At 34.3% G+C, this 24,538-nt stretch overlaps 2 protein-coding genes across 5 annotated transcripts in view; both read left to right on the top strand.

Annotated features, from left to right (window-relative positions):
- The first annotated feature begins 1,430 nt into the window (after positions 1 to 1,430).
- Positions 1,431 to 16,382, top strand: LOC107747864 (uncharacterized). Of its 2 annotated transcripts, XM_016562481.1 has the most exons (14): positions 1,431 to 1,552; positions 5,402 to 5,432; positions 5,508 to 6,258; positions 7,122 to 7,302; positions 7,391 to 7,530; positions 7,923 to 8,170; positions 8,833 to 9,135; positions 10,136 to 10,412; positions 12,183 to 12,360; positions 12,481 to 12,641; positions 13,834 to 13,908; positions 13,995 to 14,141; positions 14,243 to 14,339; positions 16,303 to 16,382. In XM_016562481.1, exons 2-14 carry the CDS (start codon positions 5,430 to 5,432, stop codon positions 16,364 to 16,366), a joined length of 2,625 nt encoding a protein of 874 aa, XP_016417967.1. In that variant the 5' UTR covers positions 1,431 to 1,552; positions 5,402 to 5,429; the 3' UTR covers positions 16,367 to 16,382. The 2 variants fall into 2 exon arrangements, with proteins under 2 accessions (XP_016417967.1, XP_016417966.1); XM_016562480.1 differs by having other exon boundaries at positions 5,402 to 6,258.
- Positions 16,383 to 17,204: 822 nt separating this feature from the next.
- LOC107747863 (protein NLRC3-like) overlaps positions 17,205 to 24,538 on the top strand; it is a 19,725-nt gene continuing 12,391 nt past the window's right edge. Inside the window, exons 1-2 of one of the 3 annotated variants that reach the window (XM_016562478.1) lie at positions 17,205 to 17,251; positions 22,241 to 22,430. In XM_016562478.1, coding sequence (XP_016417964.1) covers positions 22,337 to 22,430 — 94 coding nt within the window. In that variant the 5' untranslated portion in view covers positions 17,205 to 17,251; positions 22,241 to 22,336. Of the gene's footprint in view, positions 17,252 to 18,882; positions 19,122 to 22,240; positions 22,431 to 24,538 lie in introns of those variants that run through there. The other 2 variants (XM_016562477.1, XM_016562479.1) reach the window with 2 other exon arrangements.

Here is a 24,538-nt window from a genome sequence, read left to right as displayed (position 1 = left end):
TATACATACTATATACTGCTGAGATAATAAGTATAGTATGGTAGTATGCTATTTTCAACACAACCCAATAAAACATACAGTATACCTAATATTGTAAAGACAGCGACCTCTAGCGTTGCAAGTGAGAATTTATGTGTGTAGATTTGACTGTGTTTGAACCCTTGGAGATGTCATTAAATGGGTCATATGATGTTGCTAAAAAGAACATTATTTTGTGTATTTGGTGTAATGAAATGTGTTTATGCGGTTTAAGGTTCAAAAAACACATTATTTTCCACATACTGTACATTATTGTTTGAACATTTGTGTGGCGTTATGCAAATCTTCCCACAGAGCGACGTAGGTATGTTGGGGCGTGTTAGAACGAGCCGTTTTAGGTAGGTGTGGTTGACTCTTAACTTTTATAAAGAATATCTCTTTGGATTTGAGACTTTAGTCTTTGCAACTTTACAGATCTTCTTTATGCACCAAGAGCTTGTAACACTCCAAAGAGAAAGGAAAAATTTAAATCGCATCATATGACCCCTTTAAAGAAAGGAATCTTTTGGATTTGAATATTCTACCTTGAACTGCAGAATGAATGTTGGTACAGTTGTGTAAGGTGAACAGGGATTTCAAGCCTGCTATTCTGTATTCATACAGCGGGATGAATAATTATAATCCCATACAGCACACACAAGTTACAGTTTGAAGTGATACACTTATTAATGGGTCAGAAAATTTCAATACATACCATGTACTGTATGCACAGATAATGCACCTCCTTTTCATGTGACGGGTAAAAAATGCCACAAAGGAATTCTGGAGAGAAAAATTAAATGATTTAATCAGGTATTTGTATGATAAGAACAACAATGCTGATACGCTATCATGGTCCAGACCGTAAAGAATTTAATTACCCAAGAACCCTAACGTTTGACGTCACATTTGACCGTTACACAAGTACGAATATTATATAGCGATTGAAAATGGCGCAAATTAAAATCATTCTGTTCACAAGTGATATATACCTTGTTTTTTCTTAGTTTTCTTCTTCTTGGGCTCTTCACCGACAACGTTTTGTCCTTAATAAACATGGTCCGTTGGAAATGACGGCACAACTGTTGAACCGTCGTAATTCGCGTAAAACGGTTTTAAAATCATTTTCACATAATACGTATTGCATCTATTTCACTCGTTGTTTAGCCTTTAAAACGTAATTTTTAATAATTAATTAAAAAAATATAATAATATTAAAAAAAATCATATTTTCAGATTAAGAGTCTGGGACAATTAAAACAGTAAGGTTTTAAGATATATAGCAAAACTAATTGATGAAGACATGGTCAAAGTTTTCAAAACAGTTGTTTTAATGTGAACTTTATAGAATAAAAATATGAAAGCAGGAAGCAGGATTGATGTCTCCGGGAATGTGCGTGAATTCACCCGGATTCACCGCCCACACCCGCCTGGAAGAGACTGACCGGATCTGAGCGGTTCCTCCGCACTGCAAAAGTTACTGAAACTTCACTAAACACTTTCAAACCCGTTCAACCGGGCGTCGGGCGTCACGGTAAGCAACACTTCTCCATTAAACCGCACGAGACGCGATGATCTCAATGCGGTTCTTCTTCTCCTCGCTCTTGTCTTCTTTGTCGTTTTCGCAGCGAGTTAAAGATTAAGTCTGCTGGGGTTTTAACTTCGTACTGTTGCGAAATCGACTGTCTTTGTGGTGGATTTTCATCGCGTTAAATGCATTGTTTTTTCTCAGTAATGAACAATGTTTTCTGTGTAGATCTTGTGTTTGAGGTTAGATGCTCGAGCAGTGCAATTTACAGTTTCACTCGGTCGTCACTTTTCTCTTTATGTTTTCCAGTTAGCTCTTTTGCATGTGTTATGCAAACTGGAGTGTGCTAAAAGTTGCTGTATCCATCAGCATAGAGTCCAAAAATCTGTAAACAATGCTTTAAATACATGTTGTGACGTCACGATGGCATGAGCGTACTGCATGCTGTTCAGTATACATTGGTTTAAAAACAGTATGCAGTATGCTTAATTGTTGTCACGTGACCTGAGAAAAGTGGAGGTTTAATTCAGCCAGTCTGGTTATCATGTCGAAAATAATAATAGTTGTTCATATTAAACTTATCAAAAAGTTATCAAATTATGTAAAAATATCTCAACAAATGATTTGAAAATACTCATTACTAAATTTGTTTATTGAGTCCAGCGCATTGCATTGTGCTCTGTTGCGTACTGCTCATGCAAATGTGTTGTGGTTTTGCCTATAGAAAATTTTATGCTGTGCACAGAATACATATTATAACAGCAAAAGTATTAAAAGTAGCATGCTTTTCTAAACATACATAGTCTCCCTCTCAAAATCCAGCAGATGATATTAAAGATCTAGTTCTTCATTGCCATAGCAACAAGAAGAGTCCAGTCTATTATTTGCCGATTTAGGCTATAGAGTGCCACAGTCAGGTTCTGGAAATAAAAATCCCATTTATTTATTTTTAACAGTAACTTTTGAAGACAGATCTACTGGAAGCTGCGAGATTGTCAATCGATTGGATATGCTGTCGTTAAAGCCGTCAGCCAGTGTTATTTAAACTGTTTTATTATATAATCATGTTTAATAGTGGAATTCCTGTTGAAAAATGACATTATCCATGATTCCGAAGACAAATCTCCACCAATCCGGCAATCAAAACACTTTACTGCCCGAACACTTCATGCATATTTTAAAATACATGTGAAATATATTGTTTCTATATATAATCATCATCTTTAAACCAATAGTTTTATATTTCTCCATCATTTTAATTGTAATCAGATACAGTTACTGAGCAAAAATGTGTAATTAAATTACAGTTACTGTACAGTGAAAATGTTAACGGTTACAAAGTAGGTTACATCTGAATTTTTTTCACATTAACAACTACATGCAGATTTAATTGATTTCTTTCATAAGTTGCAATGACTGCAAAATATAAGGGACCAATGTTTTAGGAGTTTAGTACACAGAATAGGGCACATGTTTATTCAATGACTGTTTTATTTCCTATTTGGGTTTATGCATATGCTTTATTTTTCCAAGGCATTGTTAGATTCCAGTGTTTCCTGTCGTAGCTGCAAAGACTAGTTTTCAAAAACAGTATCATAGCTATTAAACTATTTCTTGTTATGGTTTTAAATCTGTATTTAACCTCAGAATGATGTCAAAGTAAGTCTGATTTTGTGGTGGCTGTGCTTTAAAATTAAATGATTATGATCTTAATTCAAATGATGAAGGATTTTGAAAGTCTTTTACACCAGATCACAATCCTCTCACCTATTACCAATTCAGCAGCTTATTGTGGACTGTTTCAAAACAGTTTAATTTGGATATTCTATAACCTTCTCACTTTTATTTTGCCTCTGTCCAAACTTTTTTTGGAGTGTGTTGCAGCCATCAAAATCAAAATCTGTTTATATTTAAGTTGGTCAGAGAAATCTTTTCTTTGTACTTTTGTCAATTGAATAAAAGTTAAAGAGAACTAACAAATCACAGATTCTTGATTTTTGTTGCATTTTACAACTTTTCTGGAATTGGGTTTGTAGTGTTGAGTACTGCCTGCCTGGTTTAAATATTTGAAAATGATTGAAAACATTAGAAATTTAGAAACTTATCAAAAAGTTATCAAATGTAATCAGTTACATTACTTTAATAAGGTATTTGAAATAGTTACACTACTTATTACATTTTAAATAGGGTAAATAAATTGTAATTGCGATCTCGATTCCATTTCGATTTATCGTGCAGCCCTACTGTAACCTATTACATTTCCAAAGTAACCTTCCCAACACTACTCTGCAGCCACTGCATGCTGGTGAAATAAAACATTTTCTGAAACGTTCTGAGCACATGACCGAAGCTGGATTTGCTGATTAATGGAGTCTGTGGTGAGCTGATGAAGCCTCAGATGACTATTGTTGCGTATATGTGCTTGTGTGTGTGTTGCCACTTAACTGACATTGAAGAACCACACTAAGCTACTAAGAATATGCTACAGCTTACGCCCCAAAAGTTTGTCATTTATAAACCTCTGTCTGGCTGCAGTCTTCACCATATCTGTAAATACTGTCAGCCAGTGTTAATTGGATCCTTACATTTGCAGACTCACAGTTAAACTCATTCAAGGACACTATTTGCAAACCAGTATTATTTACTGTATATGCGATTATAGTATTTATTAATATTATGAATTAGATTTTTGTCATGTTTAGTTATGAGCTTTTTTTTTTTAACATTTATGTCTGGCTTTAATTTATTTGTGTTTTAGTAATTTAGTAATTTCATTACTTAAACTTATTTTATTTCATTTAGTTTCCAAGGCAACATTTCTGATTTTCATTTATTTATTCAATTTTTTGATTTGGAGTTAATTGGCAGCATAGTTCTAACTCAAGTTGAAGACCCGCACTTCCTTCACAGCTGTTAAGAATATGCTTCTCAGAATTATTTAATCCCCCAAAACTATATATAATATTCATCTGCTATTTAGTGAGGTATAGTGTTGATTTCCAGACTCACAGATTTAAGTACACTATCCTAAACATACACATACACATACACATACATACACACACACACATACATATAGATATATATATATATATATATACTGTATAGCTATGTATGTATGTAGTACTTAAACTGAAGCTTATTTTATTTCGTTCAGTTGTCAAGGCAAGATTTCAAATTTTCATTTAAGTTTTTTTAAGTTTATGGGTGCCATATTTCATACTTAAAGGGATAGTTTACCCAAAAATGAAAATTCTGTTGGTAAACAGAAACCATTCACTTCCATAGTATTTTTTTCCACCCTGTATGAAAGTAAATGGCTACTGTCAACTGTTTGGTTACCAACATTTTTATCAGAAGAAACACAAACATACATGTTTATAACTTGAGGATGAGTAAATGATGACAGAAATTTCTTTTTTTGGGTGAACGGTTTCTTTAAGTTGACTAAAAAAACCACACTTCACAGTTACTAAGAATGTGCTACTCTTAATAGTTCACTACCCAAATACTTATCTATAAACTCGTGTCTGTTCCTGACACAGTGCTATCATATGACTTGTAATACAGTTGCATGGGCTGTTTTCCTGCTGCTTGCCCTGGTTTTGAGAGGCATGTTCTTTGTTTTGATCCCTAGGGTTGTGTCAAATGAATGTGGAGAGTGAAATATCTTGGAATTGTTTTGACGTGTCGGGTGCTTTGATGCCTTCCAGTTCTCTCCTTCAGATAGTCCTTGAGATTGCCAATATCTCAACTGTTGGAGAAGCAATGTCTAGATTTTGTGGAAACGAAACTTAATATCTTTTGAAAGTGATTGCATTCATCTGGAATGAACCTTCTGTTTTCCTTCCACAGGTCCTTTTCCCTTCAGTCCTTTTTTATTATGGTACGCTGAGAGCTTTTAGCCATGCGTGTGGAGCTGAGTTTGGTGTGTGTGGCGTTAATGTGCGTTTTCAAACAGACGAGCTCGTGTTTAATAATCAGCGAGGTCAACTGCGACAATCCCAAACTGGACACTCAGGAATTTGTGGAGCTGTACTATGAAGGTACGAATCCTACTTCTCTGGATGGATACACGCTTGTGTTCTACAACGGCAAAGGAGACTCGGCGTACCGGGTCATCGATCTGAATGGACACCACACGGATCAGCGAGGTTTTTTCGTAGTTGGCTCTTCTGAACTGACTCCTCGTCCAGACATCTTTCTTCCACCCAACTCCGTTCAGAACGGGCCCGACGCCATCGCACTCTACGGCCCCAACTGGGCACCGGTTGCCGAAGGGGGACTTGTTTCAGGAGTGGGGTTGCTGGATGCCGTTGTGTACACTTCAGGTAAATCCAGAGACGGCGCCGACGGCCTTGCGTCCGTTCTGACTCCCGGCTCGGTCCCGTACGTGGAGGATGAGGCGGCTCTAGAGGGGGACGAGTCCATTCAGCGCTGCTGGCAGTCGGAAAACTTGTGGTCGTTCTACACTGGCCCGCCGACCCCTGCGTGGGTCAATCACTGCCCGCCGCCGACCCCTGCAGAGGTCTGGATCAATGAAGTCAACCTCGGCGGGTCGGGCCATGTGGAACTCAGTGTTGGCATGGCAACCGGATCATTTTCTTTGGTGCTTTATGATGTTACTACGGATCTGATTAGCACGAGTCTAGAGTTCATCGCAAAAGAGCCTGGAATATTTGCCGTACCCGTGAATACTACGAGTTTGTCAGGTAGTGCTGATTGGATATCGCAGATAAAATTATTTAAGGACACTTTTAAGACTTTTTTTTACTATTATTTGTGTACTAGTATAGTATTAATATTTTGAATTAACTTTTATTTTTATATTTATGATTTTCATTTTAAATTTAGTTTGTTTAAAGTGAATTTTGTTATGTGCTTTTATCATTTTATTCATTTTTTAAATATTTCTATATATCTCATTGTTGTTGTTTTTTCATTCTCTCAGATTTTGTTGAGTAAAATCTCAGTAATGTCCAGGTCACACCACTTCCAAATCAAAAGGGAAAAAAAAAGAAATCATATTTTGCATAAAGAGAATAAAGCTAATTTTTTAGACCATTTTAAGCAAATTTTCTAGGATTTTTTGCATTATTTTCATGACAAAAATTCCCCCCTGAATTCTTGTTTCTGTAATGTGATGAAAGAAAAACGGTAATGAATAAATAAAAATCATCCTGCCCTGACACAATTATATATATATATTTTTATTAAACAGAAATTCAATTCAATACAGCACATCTTATTTTGTATACTAAGTAAACCATATGCATTATTAATATTTAAATATACACAATACACACATATATTATGTGAACAAAATAATTTATTTTGGATGCGATAAATCGCGATTAATCATTTGACAGCACTATTAATATTTCATTATAGTATGCTATTTATGTGTCACGAAAGTAATGCCATAATGCAAAATATCATAGTGGTCTTAAATTAAATGTATCTTTTTGCAAAATATCATTTACTTTTTATCTTTTGATGTAGTGATGAAATATGAATATTACAAAAACTTTCGTCAAACGAAAATAATTTTGCAATTTAATATTTGATCTTGTAGGGCCACAAAGTGCAGCATTGGCGTTGTATAAAGGCCCGGTATCAGACTTCCCTAAGGATGGCCCCCTCAGCCACGAACAGCCAATCGATGCCTTTGTTTACGGTGACTCTGCCCACATGCCCAGTGACAACCTCACAGAGACACTCATACCAGGGAGAAAACCTTTCATACTCACAGAGAGGTGATCAACATGTGCCAGACAATGCAGAATGATTTATTGTGGCATTTGCGTATTATATTATGTGCTCATCCATGTTTGTATGCTGCAGTTTTCTCACAGCAGGTCTTCATGTCAGTCGCTGTGGTGTTGCCGAATGGACGAGAGATCCGGGACTGTTTGTAACAAGGCCCCGGAGTCCCGGAAAACCCAATGACTGTGTTTGGTTTCAGTCCTGCCCGCTTAACATGAGTACGTCTTGATTTTTAGTTCATGTAGCAAAACTTACTTTCTCTTCCATGTTAAAGGGGTAGGTCACCCCAAAATTAAAATTGTCATCATTTACTCATCCTCATGTTGTTCCAAACTTGTATGAGCTTCTTTCAGCTGTTGAACACAAAAGAAGATATTTTAAAGGATGATTGTAACCAAACAGTTGACGGTACCCATTGACTTCCATACTATTTTTTTCGTAATTTTTGATTAATAATATGCATTGCTAAGAACTTAATTTGGATAACTTTAAAGGTGATTTTCTCAATATTTAGATTTTTTTTGCACACTCAGATTCCAGATTTTCAAATGGTTGTATCTCGACCAAATATTTTCACATGTTTTTAATTTCATCTGGCTTGTCGTTTCAGCCTCTTTCACAGAGTCAGGACGGATCCAGCCCCCGATTCATAGCGATGTCGATTTCCTGCTTAACGAGATCAACACTGACTCACCAGGAGGAGCTGAGGACGAGGAGTTTATAGAGTTGTGGCATCCGTCTGGCTTCCGTATGTCGCTGGATTTCATCTGGCTGGTGATGATCAATGGACAGACTGGAACGGTGTACTATGAGCTGGAGCTGAATGGATATTACTCAGATGATGACGGGTACTTCCTGGTGAGCTGATGCGTACTTGGACACTTGTGGCACAAATGAGTCATACGATTGAATTCCGATTAGAAGAATGTGTCAGCTATAAAAGAAAAGGCAGTTAGCACTTTATGTACACTAGCGTTTAAAAGTTTGGGGTTGGTAGGATTTTAAATGTTTTTGAAAGAAGTCTTTTATGCTCGCCAAGGTTTGTATTATTTTAGTACAAATACAATAAAAGCAGTAATATTATGATCAATATTTAGATTTTTTTTGCACACTCAGATTCCAGATTTTCAAATGGTTGTATCTCGACCAAATATTTTCAAATCATAACAAACCATACATCAATGGAAAGCTTATTTATTCAGCTTTCTCAATCTAAATTTCACAAAATTGACCCTTATGACTGGTTTTGTGGTCCAGGGTCACATATGCTGACTCGCTGCTAAGAAGCATTTATTATTATCAATGTTGAAAAGTTTAATATCTAACATTATACATTTGTTTCATGGTTCTTTGATAAACAGAAAGTTAAAAAACAACATTTATTTGAAATAGAAATCTTTTGTAAAATTGAAATGAATTGAATGCATCATTGCCGAATCAAAGTATTAATTAAAAAAAAAAAAAGTTTGAAGCTACAAACAACGTTTCAGCTGTTAATCTTTCTGAATCTGTTCTTCCAGATTGGCAGTTCGAAGGTCGGCCCTGACATTAGGATCCCATCGAACATTATTCAGAACGGACCGGACGCCATAGTGTTATATCGCAGCAAGTCTCCGCCCTCTAAAGAGGGTCAGAATATTCCCAAAAGCGGTTTGCTGGATGCGGTGGTCTACCGCAATCGTGGGTCTGATAAAAAGGTTTCGGAGCTAACGGAAGCGCTGACACCAGGACAGCTCCCTCTGCTGGAGGACATCAGTGCGCTGCCCGCTGACGAGACCCTCAGTCGATGTGGAGCCGAGAGACTCGACCTCAATGCTTTCAGGGTGAGACCTAGTGTTTCTGTTCATGTGAGCTTCATGCAGAATTCTCAATGGAACGTACTTAATATCATTTTGTACATCTGCCTTGAGTAGACTTCAGGCAGAATTTTAACTTTAAAATGTTTAATTCGAAATTCCACACATGATGGCTTATTTTATTTTAGTTTAGTTTAGTAGAATTCATGAATTCATAATTCCTCTGTGGTGTGTTGCAGTTTTTATTTATTTATTTTTTCCGTGTGTGAGTCATTTTATTTTATATTATTTTATTTTAATAGTACATAATTACATAATTCCTCTGAGATTTTATTTTATTTTTTATTTTAAATTTAATTTAATTTTTTATAATGCCTACTGTTTAATTTAAAATAATGTATATTATTTTTAAACTGTATACAGTATACATTTTCCTAGCATTATTGCAGCAATTTTTTAATCCATTTTTTACATTTTATTCAAATTGAAAAATTAACTTTTAAAGGAAGAAGAATAAAAAATTACAGTTTTTTACAGAGGGATTGTTGCAAAACGGCATACTGTCAAAGTCAAGAGCAAAAACAATTACCAGGAAAAATTAGTAATAGGAAAAATAAATAAATAATAATAATAATCCATTTGAGAGAAAAACCAATTTTGGCAATCTAATTTTATAATAAAGAAAAAATGTTAATAATTGTTTTTATTCCAGTTGACTAAAAAAATCCTCATTTTTGGCAGCGTAATTATATAATAGTCAAGTTGAAGATGCTAAAAAATGACAGGTGAGAGAAGTTGAGCAAATCTACCCATTGGGTGCTGGTTACAAACCTCACATTTTGGCATTTCGTCTATAACATTTACTAACTATGCAGATTATACATAATGTAAAAATGGTACGTAGTATGAGATTCCAAACAGGAAACTATTAAGTAAGTAGCCTGTCAGGGTTTATTTTGCAGTCCTACTTTTTTCGGATTTTATGTCCATCAAATGTGTGTCGTATTAACCCTCTATGTGTCCACAGGTCACTTCTCCCACACCAAGGAAGCAGAATAACTGTCCTCCCAAACCCACCATACCTCCGCCTCCTGAGGGTCTCGTCATCAATGAATGGAGCAAGACCTCGCTGGTAAACCAGTCTCAGGAGAGTTTATTTGTAGAGCTGATTGGCCCGCCGTCGACTCCACTGAATGGACTTGTTTTGGTGTTTTTTGGGGAAGACGCTACAGAATGGAGCGTCCCGCTCACTGGCAGCACAGGAAGTGACGGGCTCTATCTGGTCGCCAATGATTCTCGCGCAGGTGCGTGCTTTTGATCTGGAAATGTCTTCTTTGTGAGGCACAGCTTGATTTGAATAGAAATAGATTGATGTGATCATCTTTGGTCACTGAAACATATTTTTCCCATTGTTTTTCTTCAATGACATTCTGAAAATTCTTCAGTAAAGATCAACCAGCTCTGAGATGAATCACAATATTACATATTTTGATTTGAATGAAAATCTGAGTAAAAATGAAAAAGAATCAGGCTGTGTACGTTAAATCTTTTATTAGGGAATAAACTACTCATCACATGAAATTATGTTGGTCATTGGTTTTAAGTATAAAAATGATATATACACTATTTCAGTGTAATTGTAAATATTCAAGTACATGCAAATAAGTAGTTTGAGAGTGTAATAGTGTTGAGAACAACATAATTATGTAATTCGGTTTCTAATTACTAAGTAATTAGTTACTGTAATTTAATTACTTTTCCCTTGAAAAAGTAAAGTAAGGGATTACTCTTATTTTTTCTGCAATTTAATTACAGTTACTTCTTATGTAATTGAACTTAACACTGTGTATAGACTGTAGAACATTTATATACAATACAACAGTGGATTTAACATCAAAATTTAAAGTCTAACCTTAAAATGCATGCTTTTTATGTACCCTTCTCACTTTAAATACTTTGGTGAATTAATAAGAATATTGGTAACACTTTAGTGTCCAGTTCTCACTATTAACTAGTTGGTTATTAGCATGAATATTACTGGGATATTGGCTATTTATTATTACTTAAAAAGCACATATTAATGTCTTATTCTGCAAGACCTTAAATCCTTAATCCTACCCAATTCCTTCTTAAACTTAACAACTACTTTACTGAGTATTAAGAAGCAGTAATTAGGAGTATATTGAGGCAAAAGTCAGTGTTAATAGTTAGTTAATAGTGAGCATTGGACCCTAATCTAAAGTGTGACCAGAATAATTTATGTAGTTATTTGAAAGAATTAAAAAAAAAAACGTTTCATGTTTATCCTTGTATCATTAACTTGTCGAGATTGATATAGGATTTAGAAAGTAATTAAATACTTTTTGGAGAGAGTAATTTGTACAGTAATCTAATTACACTGTTGAAGATGTAATTAGTAATTGGTAATTAATTACTTTTTTAAATTAATACCCAACACAGTATATACTGTATATAACTGCGCTATATGTCGGCACGCTGCCTACAAGGCTATCGGCACCAATATTTTATTTTATTTTTATTTTTTAATAATTATTTATTTTATTTTTTGAGTATTTGAATTGTTTTATTTTTATTTTGTTTTTGATTTTATTTTTCATCATTTTTATTTTATTATTTGTGGAGTATTTGATTTATTTTGTATTTTGAGTATTTGATTTATTTTATTTTTAACTATTTTATTTTTTTGTTATTTAATTTTATTTAGATTTATTTTGTTTTTGTTATTTTACTTACATTTATTTTTAGTTATTATTATTTTAGCTTTTGCCTTTATTATGTGCTTGGAATGGTATACTAGTATGCTAATGTCTTGTTGTGTACTATTCCAAATTTGACTAATGAACATGATTTATATTGTGAAATTGAAGCATAAATCGTCAACCTCAAATGAAATATAATAATTATTTATATAAAATTTTTCTGTAGAGAAAATGAATTGGATTATTACTTCGGACTGTTGTTCTCTAAAGCAATCAGTGATTTCAATTGAATAGCAGATGATTTCTAAAAAGTAACATTGATTTGTTTGCTCATTCATCTTTGTGTTTGTGCAGATCAGGGTTTGCCAGCGCTGGGTCATTTGGGTGCAGTGCTGTTGTGTTTTGAGCCGTCAGGATCAGGGTTTTGTGGGAGCAACTCACGTCATTTGGACGGTCTAGTTTTTTCCAATGACCCAAAGTTACAGGGAATTCTCCAGCTCAACACAACACACTTCTTATACACACTCTTCAGGTTTGTTGGGGAGCTTTTTGAATGTGAATCCAGTGTGTTGTTGTTGGTATCAGCAGTTTTGTCCACCGTACCTGCTGTTTTCATGCATGTAACTGCGTGTCTGTGTTTCTGTGTGATTAGTGCGGCTTCTTTATCTCGATGTGCATCAGACGGGCCCGTTCTCTGGATCGCATCCCAGCCGACTCCACGCCTGCCGAACCACTGCCCGAGTCCCGCCTTCTCCAGCTCCGCGGCTCTGTGCCTGCAGCCGGACAATAATAACTGGCAGAGCGGATCGGGGAGTAAGTGATCTTTAAAGGGATAATTGATGAACATTGGCATCTACTCACCCTCATGTCTTTCCAAGAGCGGTTTGCTGCAGTTTTTTCCATGTAACACAAAATAATTTTGGAAAATCTTTGCACAGCGCAAAATAACACAGTCCTGCATGTTGGAAAAAACATTCTGCTGGGTTGCAAAAATAAACAGTTTTTCACAAAATAAGAATGAAGATTTATTTATATATATATTTTGTGACCCTGGACCACAAAACCAGTCATAAGGGTAAATTTTTCGATTTTTTTTCCCAAAAATGTTCCACAATTTCTTCAAGATTTATACATCTGATAGCTGAATAAATAAGCTTTCCATTGATGTATGGTTTGTTAGGATAGGACAATATTTGGCCGAGATACAACTATTTGAAAATCTGGAATCTGAGGTTGCAAAAAAATCTAAAAAATCGCCTTTAAAGTTGTCCAAATAAAGTTCTTAGAAATGCATATTACTTATCAAAAATTAAAGGGGTCATATGACGTTGCTAAAAATAACATTATTTTGTGTATTTGGTGTGTGGGGAAATGTGTTTATGCGGTTTAAGTTTAAAAAACACATTATTTTCCACATACTGTATATTATTGTTGCTCCTCTATGCCCCGCCTTTCTGAAACGCGTCGATTTTTATCAATACAATATTACTGTTTTTACTGCAGTTTTGATAAAATAAATGCTGCCTTGGTGAGTGTAAGAGACCTAAAACAAATGCTGTATTTTTGCAGCCTTGAGCAAAAAAAAAGTTCTTCCCAAACTTTTCAGTAACACTGTATGTATTTTTTCTGCTATGCTCCATTTTTATTATTTCACTGTCTGTAAGTGTAAAAAAAAGTCATCTCGTCATCACAAAATACTGTAAAAGATAGTGTGAAAACCCTGACGTTTTGAGTTAATGTGTACCTTTTCATTTCAGAAAGATCTAGAAACATTTGATCCCTCATGATATGAAGTTTAATATTCTTGTTCTTATTTTCTCATCCCTGTCTTTTGCACATAAGCTCACAGTTCTGAAGTCGTATAACCTGCTTTAAAATGATCACATATTCAGCCTTTTTCTCTTTTTATTGGACACTTGGTGTAAGATGCATCCAAAATGTACTTTTCTAAATAAAATCAACAGTAAAAGTAATTCATCTCATCTGAAGTGTTTCTCTGTCTCAGATTGTGCCCAGGAGGAGTTTGCTGTTTTATTAGAGCGCTTGTGTAACTGTGGGATCTCAAGCTTACATGTTAAAGGTAAGACACTGGAAAACACACATTAATGGTGTTAAAATGAAATGATCTGGTAATGACAGTTATTTCTTGTCTTTCCCCCGTGTGAGGTGTGAATGTGTCCTGTGAGGCGGGTCGGTTTTACGCTCGGGGATCTGTTCTTGCTGTTTCTGACCAACAGAGAGAACGAATCAATGAGATACTGAGTGACGACAAGCTCTCGTGTTCAGCTGAACAGGAGCGACAGGTTCATGGAGGTACAAGACACACACACACACACACATGTTAATATACGCTCTTATGGAAGTTCAGGGTATATTTTGGGCTGAAGGAAGTAAGCGTGTGTTTGTATGTGCAGCGGGGTCGTCGGTCGCTCTGCAGGTCGGGCTTGTGCTCGCGGCGCTCCTGCTGTTCGCACTGGGTGCTGCACTCTTTGTCTTCTTGTACAAAAAAAGGTAAGGACAGATCTGTTTGTGTTTTGCATGAAAGTCTCTGTGATGATGCCTTGAGGTTAGGGCTGTCAGTTGATTTATAAAAAAACTAAAAAAACATCATGTGCCAATTAAAACTGCAAAGTTGGAACTGCCCAACTTTATAGAAACAGCCTTTGTGCCACAGACGCATTGTAGGCTACTGGTTCAGGAAACAGTCTTCATCCATCCTCCATAAAATTTCTAAAAAAGTCGCTTTCACAACGAAACACACAGTGACTCCACAACATGGCAGTGGCGGCAACGGCGAGAATAAAAGTTACGCCTTCTTTCTTTGCGTGAACATTTGGGCGGCGTTATGCAAATCTTCCCACATCGTGACGTAGGTATGTGGGGGCGTGTTAGAACGAGCCGTTTTAGGTAGGCGTGGTTGACTCTTAACTTTTATAAAGAATATCTCTTTGGATTTGAGACTTTAGTCTGCAACTTTACAGATCTTCTTTATGCACCAAGAGCTTGTAACACTCCAAAGAGAAAGGAAAAATTGAAATCGCATCATATGACCCCTTTAATAAATTGAAACAATGTACTATTTAAAAGTAGTTGTACTTTTTAAATTTTATTTAAAATATCAAATTAATATCAAAGGTTTAAAAATATTTTCTTATTTTATGTTTTAAATAGTATTAAATAATAGTATAGTATAGTATTAAAAATGTTTATTTATGCAAATTGATCAACTGATTTGATGTCAATATACTGTAGATGTCATTCAATTTATTTGAAAAATGTTAAATAATTTTTCTGCCAAATAATAAATTGAATTAATATAAGTATAGTTTTATTTATGCAGATTAATGAATTGAATTCAAATAGGTACACAGTTTTATTTATGCCAGTTAATATCAGTATACAGTTTAAAAGTAATTCAACTTATTTTATTTTTTAAATATTAATTATTTATTTTATTTATGCCAATTAATAAATATAATTAATATCAAAATAGTTAAAAAAATGTTAAACTCTAAATATTATGTAATTTTATTTTCTTGCTAATTAATACATTGAATAATATCAGTATACAGATTAACTTATTTTATTTTAAAATATTAAATACATTTTATTCATGCCGATTAATTAATTGAATTAATATTAATATACAGTTTAATAAAGCAATAAGCAATAACTCCGCTTTGCGTCGTGCCTAACAACGCCCCTTAGCTGTAATAAATTCACTGTAAACCACAGCTTCACGGGGCTTATTGCTTTTATAAAACGGTTATTCCATATACGTAGTAAGGTTTCACAGAATAAAACAGAGTAAATAAAGTGTAATGATATTAATAAAAACAGTATTCTTCCACCAAACAATGTAGTTCCTCATAAACAGTTGTGGTTGCAACAAAGTGGTTGCCGAGCAACACACAGAAGTAAACAAAGGTGTAAGTTTGTAGCGTAATTTACAACAGCTTCGAACGCGGCTCAACCAATCAGAATCAAGGACCGGAACTCTCCGTTTTATAAAACTAGTTAAATGTTTTTTTAAATATAAAATAATCTCGATTAATTCAATTAATTTACCGTACTCCTCTCTCAACACACACAAAATGCTGAAAAATGATTCTTGATAAATTCCACATTTGAGATCTTTTTACACTTTTAAGACATAGTATAGCCATAGTCTTTTAGATGATAAAGCAGAAAACCCTCAGTGTTCTTTTAAGTACAGTGGAGTACCATGGTAAATACTATGGTACCATGAATATGATCATCATTCTGTACAATGGTATATATCAAAGTACCATCTCCTATGGTGTGGTATTCCCTTATTTCTAAGAGTAATTTATAAGGCATTTACAGTCTTTGTTGTGGGATCGGCCCATTTGTAGGATGAATATGTCCTTGTGTGCATTTTTAGCATTTGAAAAACATATATTATGTTAAAACATTCATTGCAGCTCATTATGTGTGCATGATCTTTTGGCAGGCGTCCTGCTGACTACCTCTCCATGCAGCTGAGCGAACAGGCCGAGACGCCGCTCGATCTCTAGTGTGTTTGCATGAGCATGCGTGTGAGTGTGGATGATTTTATGCAGGATCATGAGTGTTTGAGCGGTTTTCTTTTGTATAAAGATGAATGTGTTTTTACTATAGATGAATGCAGGCTCACAGTTTTATCAGAAACACTTTGATTATGCAATTTCGATATTCTGAAGATTTTATTAAAACAGATCAGGATGTTTGATTTCTTTAGTGTTTTATCAAATGTTCCAAAAAACATTCTTTTATTGTATTTTTGTTTCATAATGTGACTTTGAATTGAATTGTCATTAGTTAGCAGTAAAGACTGTAAAAAACACAAATATAGTTATTACGAAGTAGAAATCAGCAAAAAATCCTTCAAAATCAAAACAAGATCATTCCACCATAAAGTTCATGTTAGCAATTTTAAATCTTAGCATATTGATACATGGCTTTATCAGTGTTTATCAGCATTTGACATGGTGCATCTGCTAAAGTCTGGCCGTTTGTGATTGCTGTATTTGCTGTAAAGAATCTTTCCTCCTCCGTGAGTCTTTCTGCAGGTGTTTACAGATTTTCTTTTATGCATCTGCACAGTATTATCAGTTGTTCTCAGGTTCGTCAGAGCAGTGTTTGTGACCACAGACGCATTTCTGTGTATAGAACTAATGTGCCATTACGGTAAGACAGAGCAAACAACATTACTTAAAGTTCACTGTTCGCTCAATTCATTTCCATTCTCAGTTGTTAATTGATCTTAACGGCCTGTTAATGAGATATTAGAGTGTTCTGTCACTTAATTGTCGTTCTAGGACTGACAGCGCTCATGACACTGAATCAGACAGTCAGCTCGGCTTTCTTAAGACGTAGAGCAGAAAAATCCCACACAGGAAATGAGGGGTCGAGAAGGCAAGGTATAATGCTGATTACTATTTTTGCCAGAGTAGAAGTGTAGAATTGAAATGTGTTCCATTATGTCCATTTTGAAAGGTAATTTGTTGTTGCAATTTTGCAAAACTAAAATACAATTTGCAAATGTTGAATTCTCACTGGTTCTTTATAGGATATTTTAATGTAATTGATTATTGATTGTTTTTCAATCAATACAATACAATCACAATAAATGTTTCTATTTGTTAATATTGAATATATGTGTGTTTATTTAAGTTTATATTATTTATTTATAACATATACATTCAAACATTTGGGGTTGAAATGGTTTTTTTAATGTTTGTGAAAGTCTCTTTTGCTCACCAAGGATGCATTTATTATACAAAAATACAGTAAAAACAGCAATAATATGAAATATTATTACAATTTAAAATTTGTTTTCTATTTGATTATATTTTAAAGTATAATTTATTTCTGTGATGCGAAGTTAGATTTTCAGCATCATTACTCCAGTCTTCAGAGTCACATGATCATTCTAATATGCTTGTTCTTATTATTATCAGTGTTAAAAACAGTTTAATCATGACAACTCTCTGAAGATTTTAGCATGGTGATGGATATGACAATGTTAATGTATTTGGTCTTGGCGGAACAGATCTGCTAGGCTGCTGCTGAATTGCTGCTGCTGTTGGTTATTGCTGTAGTTGTAGATTATTGCTGCTGCTGCAAGCAAGTACAGGAACTTGCTACTATGTATATGGCGATACGGTGCCATGAGTATTTAAGACATGCTGCTGCTGCACAAATAGCATATTAAAATAACCCGTAGCTGATCTATACAGGTGGAGCTGGGGAAGGTGGAGGGTTTCAGAGAAACTCTGAAAGCGCGCTGCAGGAATCTCAAGTGAATGCTAGCCAGCCATATAAATGCAAGGCAGTAAGCTCATTGGCTGCATATGCAGCATGAACCAATCAGCTTGTGCCAAGTCGTTTAACTCTCTGAATATCATCAGTTACGTTAACAACCCATCAGCCTGCGCCATCTAGAGTTTCATCACTAAACTATATATTTGTGCTGCTTCATATTTTTGTGGAAACGATGAAACTATTTTTTTTTAACAGCATTTACTTGAAAGAGAAATCTTTAGTAACATTATAAATGTCTTTACTGTCACGTTTGTTCAGTTTAATGCATCCTTGACCCCAAACTGACTCCATATACTTATTTATTAATTTTTAGTGCTCTGTATCTTTGTCTCATTTGTCAGTCTGATCTCTCAGTCTCTCTTTTCTCTTCCTGTTCTTTAATCAGCACTTCCTGTCCTGTCTGTATCAGATGCATCTTCTTAAGACAAAGTCACACATATATTGACCTGCATTGACTTTTATTTTTTTCTGTATTGCATATGCATTTTTTGCGCACATGCATGGCCTTAGGCTGTCAGTGTTATTAATTTCACACAGCTGTAGTCATGTGTGAAAATATGTGTTTTTGTGTTTTTACAGTCTAGTGCTTATGTAAAGTGAGTGTGTGGAAGCGTGTGCATGTATGTATGTGGTTTTGTGCACATAATGACAACATGTCAGACGATGCTACGCGTCAAAAGTGCATCTGTGGCCTGCTGCACAGGAAGAGAAGGAGGTGCGACAGGAAGGATAGTTGAGAAGGAAAGAAAAAGACAGTCGGTGCGTGACAGAGACACTCAAACAGAGAAAGTGTCGAATGGAGGATGAAGATGAGGTCCGTGAGAAGTAGGGTAGAGACGAGCGGAGGTTAGCAGATGCCAGCGACTTTCTGTGCTCAGAAACACACCTGATGCTCCTGCGCTTGAGTTTGTGTGTTTGGAGCCTCCAGATCTGAAGGCCAACAAGATCAAAGCCACTCAATCAACAGTGAGTATTAGCTTTCTTCATCAAGCAGATTAGCTATATTTTATATTATACATTTGTGTATATAAGGTGTTTGTCCTTAAACATGAGCCGTATGCAGTTAATTGCTGGAGAATTTCTATTTTTTGAACACACAATCGTCAGAAAACTGTCAATTTTAAACATGGTTACATTAATTAATATTGCTGTTGTAAAATCATTATTTCATTTGTGTTTTTTTTTTTTTAAAGAAAACATTTTTATATACATGTATCTTGGTGCTCTGAGTGGTTACTATGGTATTTAGGATGGTTGCTAGTGTATTCTGAGTGGTTACTAAGGTTTTAGGATGGTTGCTAGGGTATGCTGGGTGGTTACTAAGGTATTTAGAATGGTTGCTAGGGTATTATGAGTGGTTGCTAAGGTATTAAGGTATTTTAAGAAACTCTAACACTAGCTTTCTGTATTCTTTTTCTATTCTATCTACTTGTTTTCTTTGTGTGTGTGTGTGTGTATGTATATATATTAAATATACATATAAATATTTTATATATATATATATATATATAAAAGCGTCTGCTAAATGACAAAATGTAAATGTAAATTTAGGATAGTTGCTAGGGTATAAGATGGTTGCTATGGTATTTTGAGTGGTTACTAAGGTATTTAAGATGGTTGCTAGGGTATACTGAGTGGTTACTAAGGTATTTAGGATGGTTGCTAGGATAAAGGATGGTTGCTAGGGTATTCTTAATGGTTACTAAGGTATTTATTATGGTTGCTAGGGTAAAGGATGGTTGCTAGGGTATTCTGAGTGGTTACTGTGGTATTTAGGGTATTTAGGAAGGTTGCTAGGGTATTTAGGATAGTTGCTAGTGTATTCTGAATGGTTACTAGAGTATTTAGGATGGTTGCTATGGTATTCTGAGTGGTTACTAGGGTATTTAGGATGGTTTTTAGGGTATTCTGAGTGGTTACTAGGATAATTATGGTGGTTGCTAGGGTATTCTGGTTGTCTAGATTTAAAAGTAAATTATGTTTTAGAAGAGTCTCTGGATATTTGTAAGGATTCAGTCAATCAGTTTTGATCCTATTTTATATAGAGATATAGAGTATGGTAACTGCTTTAAACCCAACCATGGGAAAAAAATCATTCTTGTTATATTTGTTATTAAAATACCACAAAGTAAGTGACCTACTATTGTTTGAACACATTTTGGCCGATTTACACATTGAGTGTAACATGACATTGACACTGCTGTTCTGTGTTACCGGGTCTGTTACTTACTGAACATACAGTATGTGAACATTTACATCTTGTTAAATTGATTTTGACCGTTCAAAAGTTTTAGGTCAGTATGATTTATTTTAAAAACACTTTTATTCAAAAGTGACTGCAAAGCATTTATAATGTTGCAAAAGATTTTTATTTCAAATAAATGCTGTTCTTTTTAATTGCCTAGTCATGAAAGTGACCTGAAAAATGCATCATGGTTTCCACAAAAATATGAAGCAGCACAACTGTTTTCAACATTGATAATAATGAGAAATGTTTCTTAAGATGAAAATTCAGTTGTGATCACAGGAATAAATTACATTTTAAAATATATTCACATAGAAAACAGTTATTTTAAATTGTAATAATATTTTACAATATGAATGTTTTACTCTATTTATTATAAAATAAATGCAGCCTTGGTGAGACTTCTTTCAAAATCAAAATATATATATTTTTATCTAAATCTTTCTTATATAATATATATATATATATGCTTGAAAACATTCTGCTGACTGTACCGTTTCTTTCTGTCATCATTGCTGGACAGTAACTGATTACATGTAATCTGGAAAAATATAGTACTTGTAATTAGAGTATATTACATTTTAAAATGCTTGTAATCAGATTATAGTTACTTTTTATGGATTACATGATTACATATTATTCACATTGTGGCAGTAAATTATTCATAATAATAATTCATATTGATTCACATTGATTCAATATTGATAACAATTCATATTGATCCTGGAAGTCTGAACGAAATATTTCAAACATGGACGACTTGCGTGTCCCTGTTTTTGTGTTTAATAATGGGTGTTTAATGCAGGGATTCCCGAACATTTTTGTCACCCTTAAAATAAAATATTTGTTGAAATATCGCAGAAGTAGTTAATATTTCCATAATTTAACAAAACATTTGCATGTTCACAGTTCTCTGATGTTAGTTAATGGTCACACTGACATGCAGGTAAACAAATACAATATTTGTATTTTTAGTGTTTAAGTGTTTAAATTCCTTTTATTTTACATTTTTATGATTTAATTAATTATTAGGTTTTTATCAACTTACTATTCACTCTCTATCAATTCACTAATGTAATGTTTAATGCTTTTTATGATATTGACATCAAAACATGGAATATATTTTCTTTCGCTTTGCTTTTTTTATATCGATGTGGTACGTTTAAAACAAGTTTGATTTAAAAAAAGTAATCTAAAAGTAATCTTAAAAAAGTAGTCAGATTACATTACCAAAAATGTGTAACCTAGATTACGTTACTAACTACAGTTTTCATTGTGTAATCTGTAATCCGTAATGGATTACAATTTGTAAGTAATCTACCCAGCTCTGTCTGTCATATGGGACTCATAATGTGTTTGAGGGGAAGGCCAATGCTGCAGTATCTTAATTGGTATGCAGGTTGTTTTGTTAATAGAAACAAGGCTTATTGTGGCATAAGATTGTCAGTGTTGTCTTGTTGCTACAGGCTTGTAAATTGTACCTCGCATCTTTTTGGGACAGCTGTCATGCTGTAACCATGGTAACACAGTGTTTGTTGAAGCATGTGGGTAATGAGGTTCAGTGGTTTCCAGAGAACTGAAATGTGCTCCTCTGGACCTTTCTCTACATGTTTTATTCAAGAAGTTTTAAGGACATTTAACTTTTTTTTATTTTTTATTCTGAACACAGTTAGAAAGCATGTCAATGCAATTCCACATTTCATAAATGACAAAATATACATCTGGAAGAAAATGAGCATTGTTTGTCTGTGCAAAACTTGCCGCCATGATGCTGTGATGGTGACCGTATCCGTTTGATTGATGTGTGCTGCTGATGATGCATTGTCGGTCTGTGTTACAGGGAAATGGATGCCACTGAATGACACTGAGGGTCTGACACACACACACACACACACACACACACACACAGCTGGACACGGTTTCCTAGTGCTCTGGGATGGATAGACATTCCCATATCCCATGGCAGGAGTACTGCTACCTGGATCTGAAGTCCAATGCTCAAAAACGAGAGACTAGCAAAAGGATGGAAGGTAGAGATAAGAAGATATATCCCACAAACCCATCACATTTTATGTATTTTTAATTGTTTACATCTTTTCTTTTTTTTTTACTATTTAGATTACCATCATTTAGCACTAGTTTTATTAGGCTAATAATAGATTAGAGTTATTTTATGTTTTAGTTTTTTTTATTATTTTATATATTATTTTGTGTGTATGTATATATGTGTATATACAGTGGCATGCGAAAGTTTGGGAACCCCTTGCAGAATCTGTGAAAATGTGAATAATTTTAACAAAATAAGAGAGATCATGCAAAATGCCTGTTATTTTTTATTTAGTACTGTCCTGTCTATCTATCTATCTATCTATCTATCTATATCTATCTAAATCTATGCTGATTTAGTTACTCAAAGCAGTAACTAAATCAGCATACTATCATCTCAAAAACATTGCAAGAATTAGATGTTTTGTTTCCAGTCAAGACTTGGAGAAACTTGTTCATGCCTTTATCACCAGCGGGGTGGACTATTGTAATGGTCTCCTCACCGGCCTTCCCAAGAAGACCATTAGACAGCTGCAGCTCATCCAGAACGCTGCTGCCAGAATTCTGACTAGAACCAGAAAATCTGAGCATATTACACCAGTCCTCAGGTCCTTACACTGGCTTCCAGTTATATTTAGGATTGATTTTAAAGTACTTTTACTCGTTTATAAATCACTCAATGGCCTAGGACCTAAATACATAGCAGATATGTTCACTGAATATAAACCTAACAGACCACTCAGATCATTAGGATCAAGTCAGTTAGAAATACCAAGGGTTCACACAAAACAAGGGGTGTCTGCTTTTAGTTATTATGCCGCCCGCAGTTGGAATCAGCTTCCAGAAGAGATCAGATGTGCTAAAACATTAGTCACATTTAAATGCAGACTCAAAACTCATCTGTTTAGCTGTGCATTCATTGAATGAGCACTGTGCTATGTCCGAACTGATTGCACTATATTTTATGTATAATCGTTTTCTTAAATTCATTTTAAACTTCTTAAATCAATTGTTTTAATCATTTTCAATGTTTTTAAATTCCTTGTTTTATTGTTGTGATTTTTTTTTCTTTCTTTTCTTTTATGTAAAGCACTTTGAATTACCATTGTGTATGAAATGTGCTATACAAATAAACTTGCCTTGCCTTGTGCATAAAAATTACAGTAAAAACTGAAATGTATTGTAGTTTTAGTTTAATTTTTTATTAATTTGTATTAATAATATATTTGTATTTAATCTTTTGTTAATATAATGAGTTAGCCTAACGCAGTACATGTAGCAAGGTATTTTATCATATATATATATATATATATATATACACACACACACACGCACGCACACAAATATATAAACACACACATACACAAAAAAAGAAAAACAAGTAGAATAGAAAAATAGAAAGCTAGTGTTAGATTTTTTTTTTTTATAAAAAAGAAGACGAATAGATAAAGTAGAATTAAAATAGAATAGAAGTGCTAGGGTTAGAGGGTCAAATAAAGATGGAACAGATGTGTTCTTAGTCGCTTCTTAAAGATGGCTAAGGACTCAGCTGCTCGGATATTAATGTCCATTTCTCAGTTTTCAGCCATATTGGCCATTAATATTAAAATATACATGCAACCTATGCAGATCTATGTGTGTCTGTGCATGAAAATGACACTAAAAACATGTACTTTAGTTTTTAGTGTTGTAATATTTCCATATATTTGTATTTAAAATGATTTAATATTTATTCATATAAATTATTAGTATTATAGATTTATAACTCTGACCATTTTTGGTTATCAGTCATATATATTAAATATTGAAATGTATAAATATAAAAAATATATATTTACAATTTTAAAGTGCCCCTATTATGCCTTTTCGAATATTACCTTTCATGCAGTGCGTCATGTAGCTGTATGTGAACATAAACTATCTGCAAAGTTGTGAAGCTGACAGTGCACGATAAATAAATTTGTCTATCAATAAAAAGAGTCGGCTCGCAATCGCCTAAACGAGTCGTCAGGAATTAGAATCTTATTCTGTTACGGCTCTACGTCATGAAGTAACACATTTGCATAATGTCTGCCCACGTTCTACGTCGCCA

Source organism: Sinocyclocheilus rhinocerous, unplaced genomic scaffold, assembly GCF_001515625.1.
Source record: "Sinocyclocheilus rhinocerous isolate Xijiao unplaced genomic scaffold, SAMN03320098_v1.1 scaffold799, whole genome shotgun sequence".
Lineage (NCBI taxonomy): Eukaryota > Metazoa > Chordata > Actinopteri > Cypriniformes > Cyprinidae > Sinocyclocheilus > Sinocyclocheilus rhinocerous.
Note: the sequence above shows the minus strand (reverse complement) of the source record. Positions and strands in the feature narration are given on the sequence as shown.

Coding starts and splice junctions, on each gene's coding strand:
- LOC107747864 (XM_016562480.1), top strand. CDS start 5,454: ATGCGTGTGGAGCTGAGTTTGGTGTGTGTGGCGTTAATGTGCGTTTTC. Junction 7,531..7,922: donor GTCCTGCCCGCTTAACATGA/GTACGTCTTGAT, acceptor TTGTCGTTTCAG/CCTCTTTCACAGAGTCAGGA. Junction 12,642..13,833: donor CTGGCAGAGCGGATCGGGGA/GTAAGTGATCTT, acceptor TCTCTGTCTCAG/ATTGTGCCCAGGAGGAGTTT.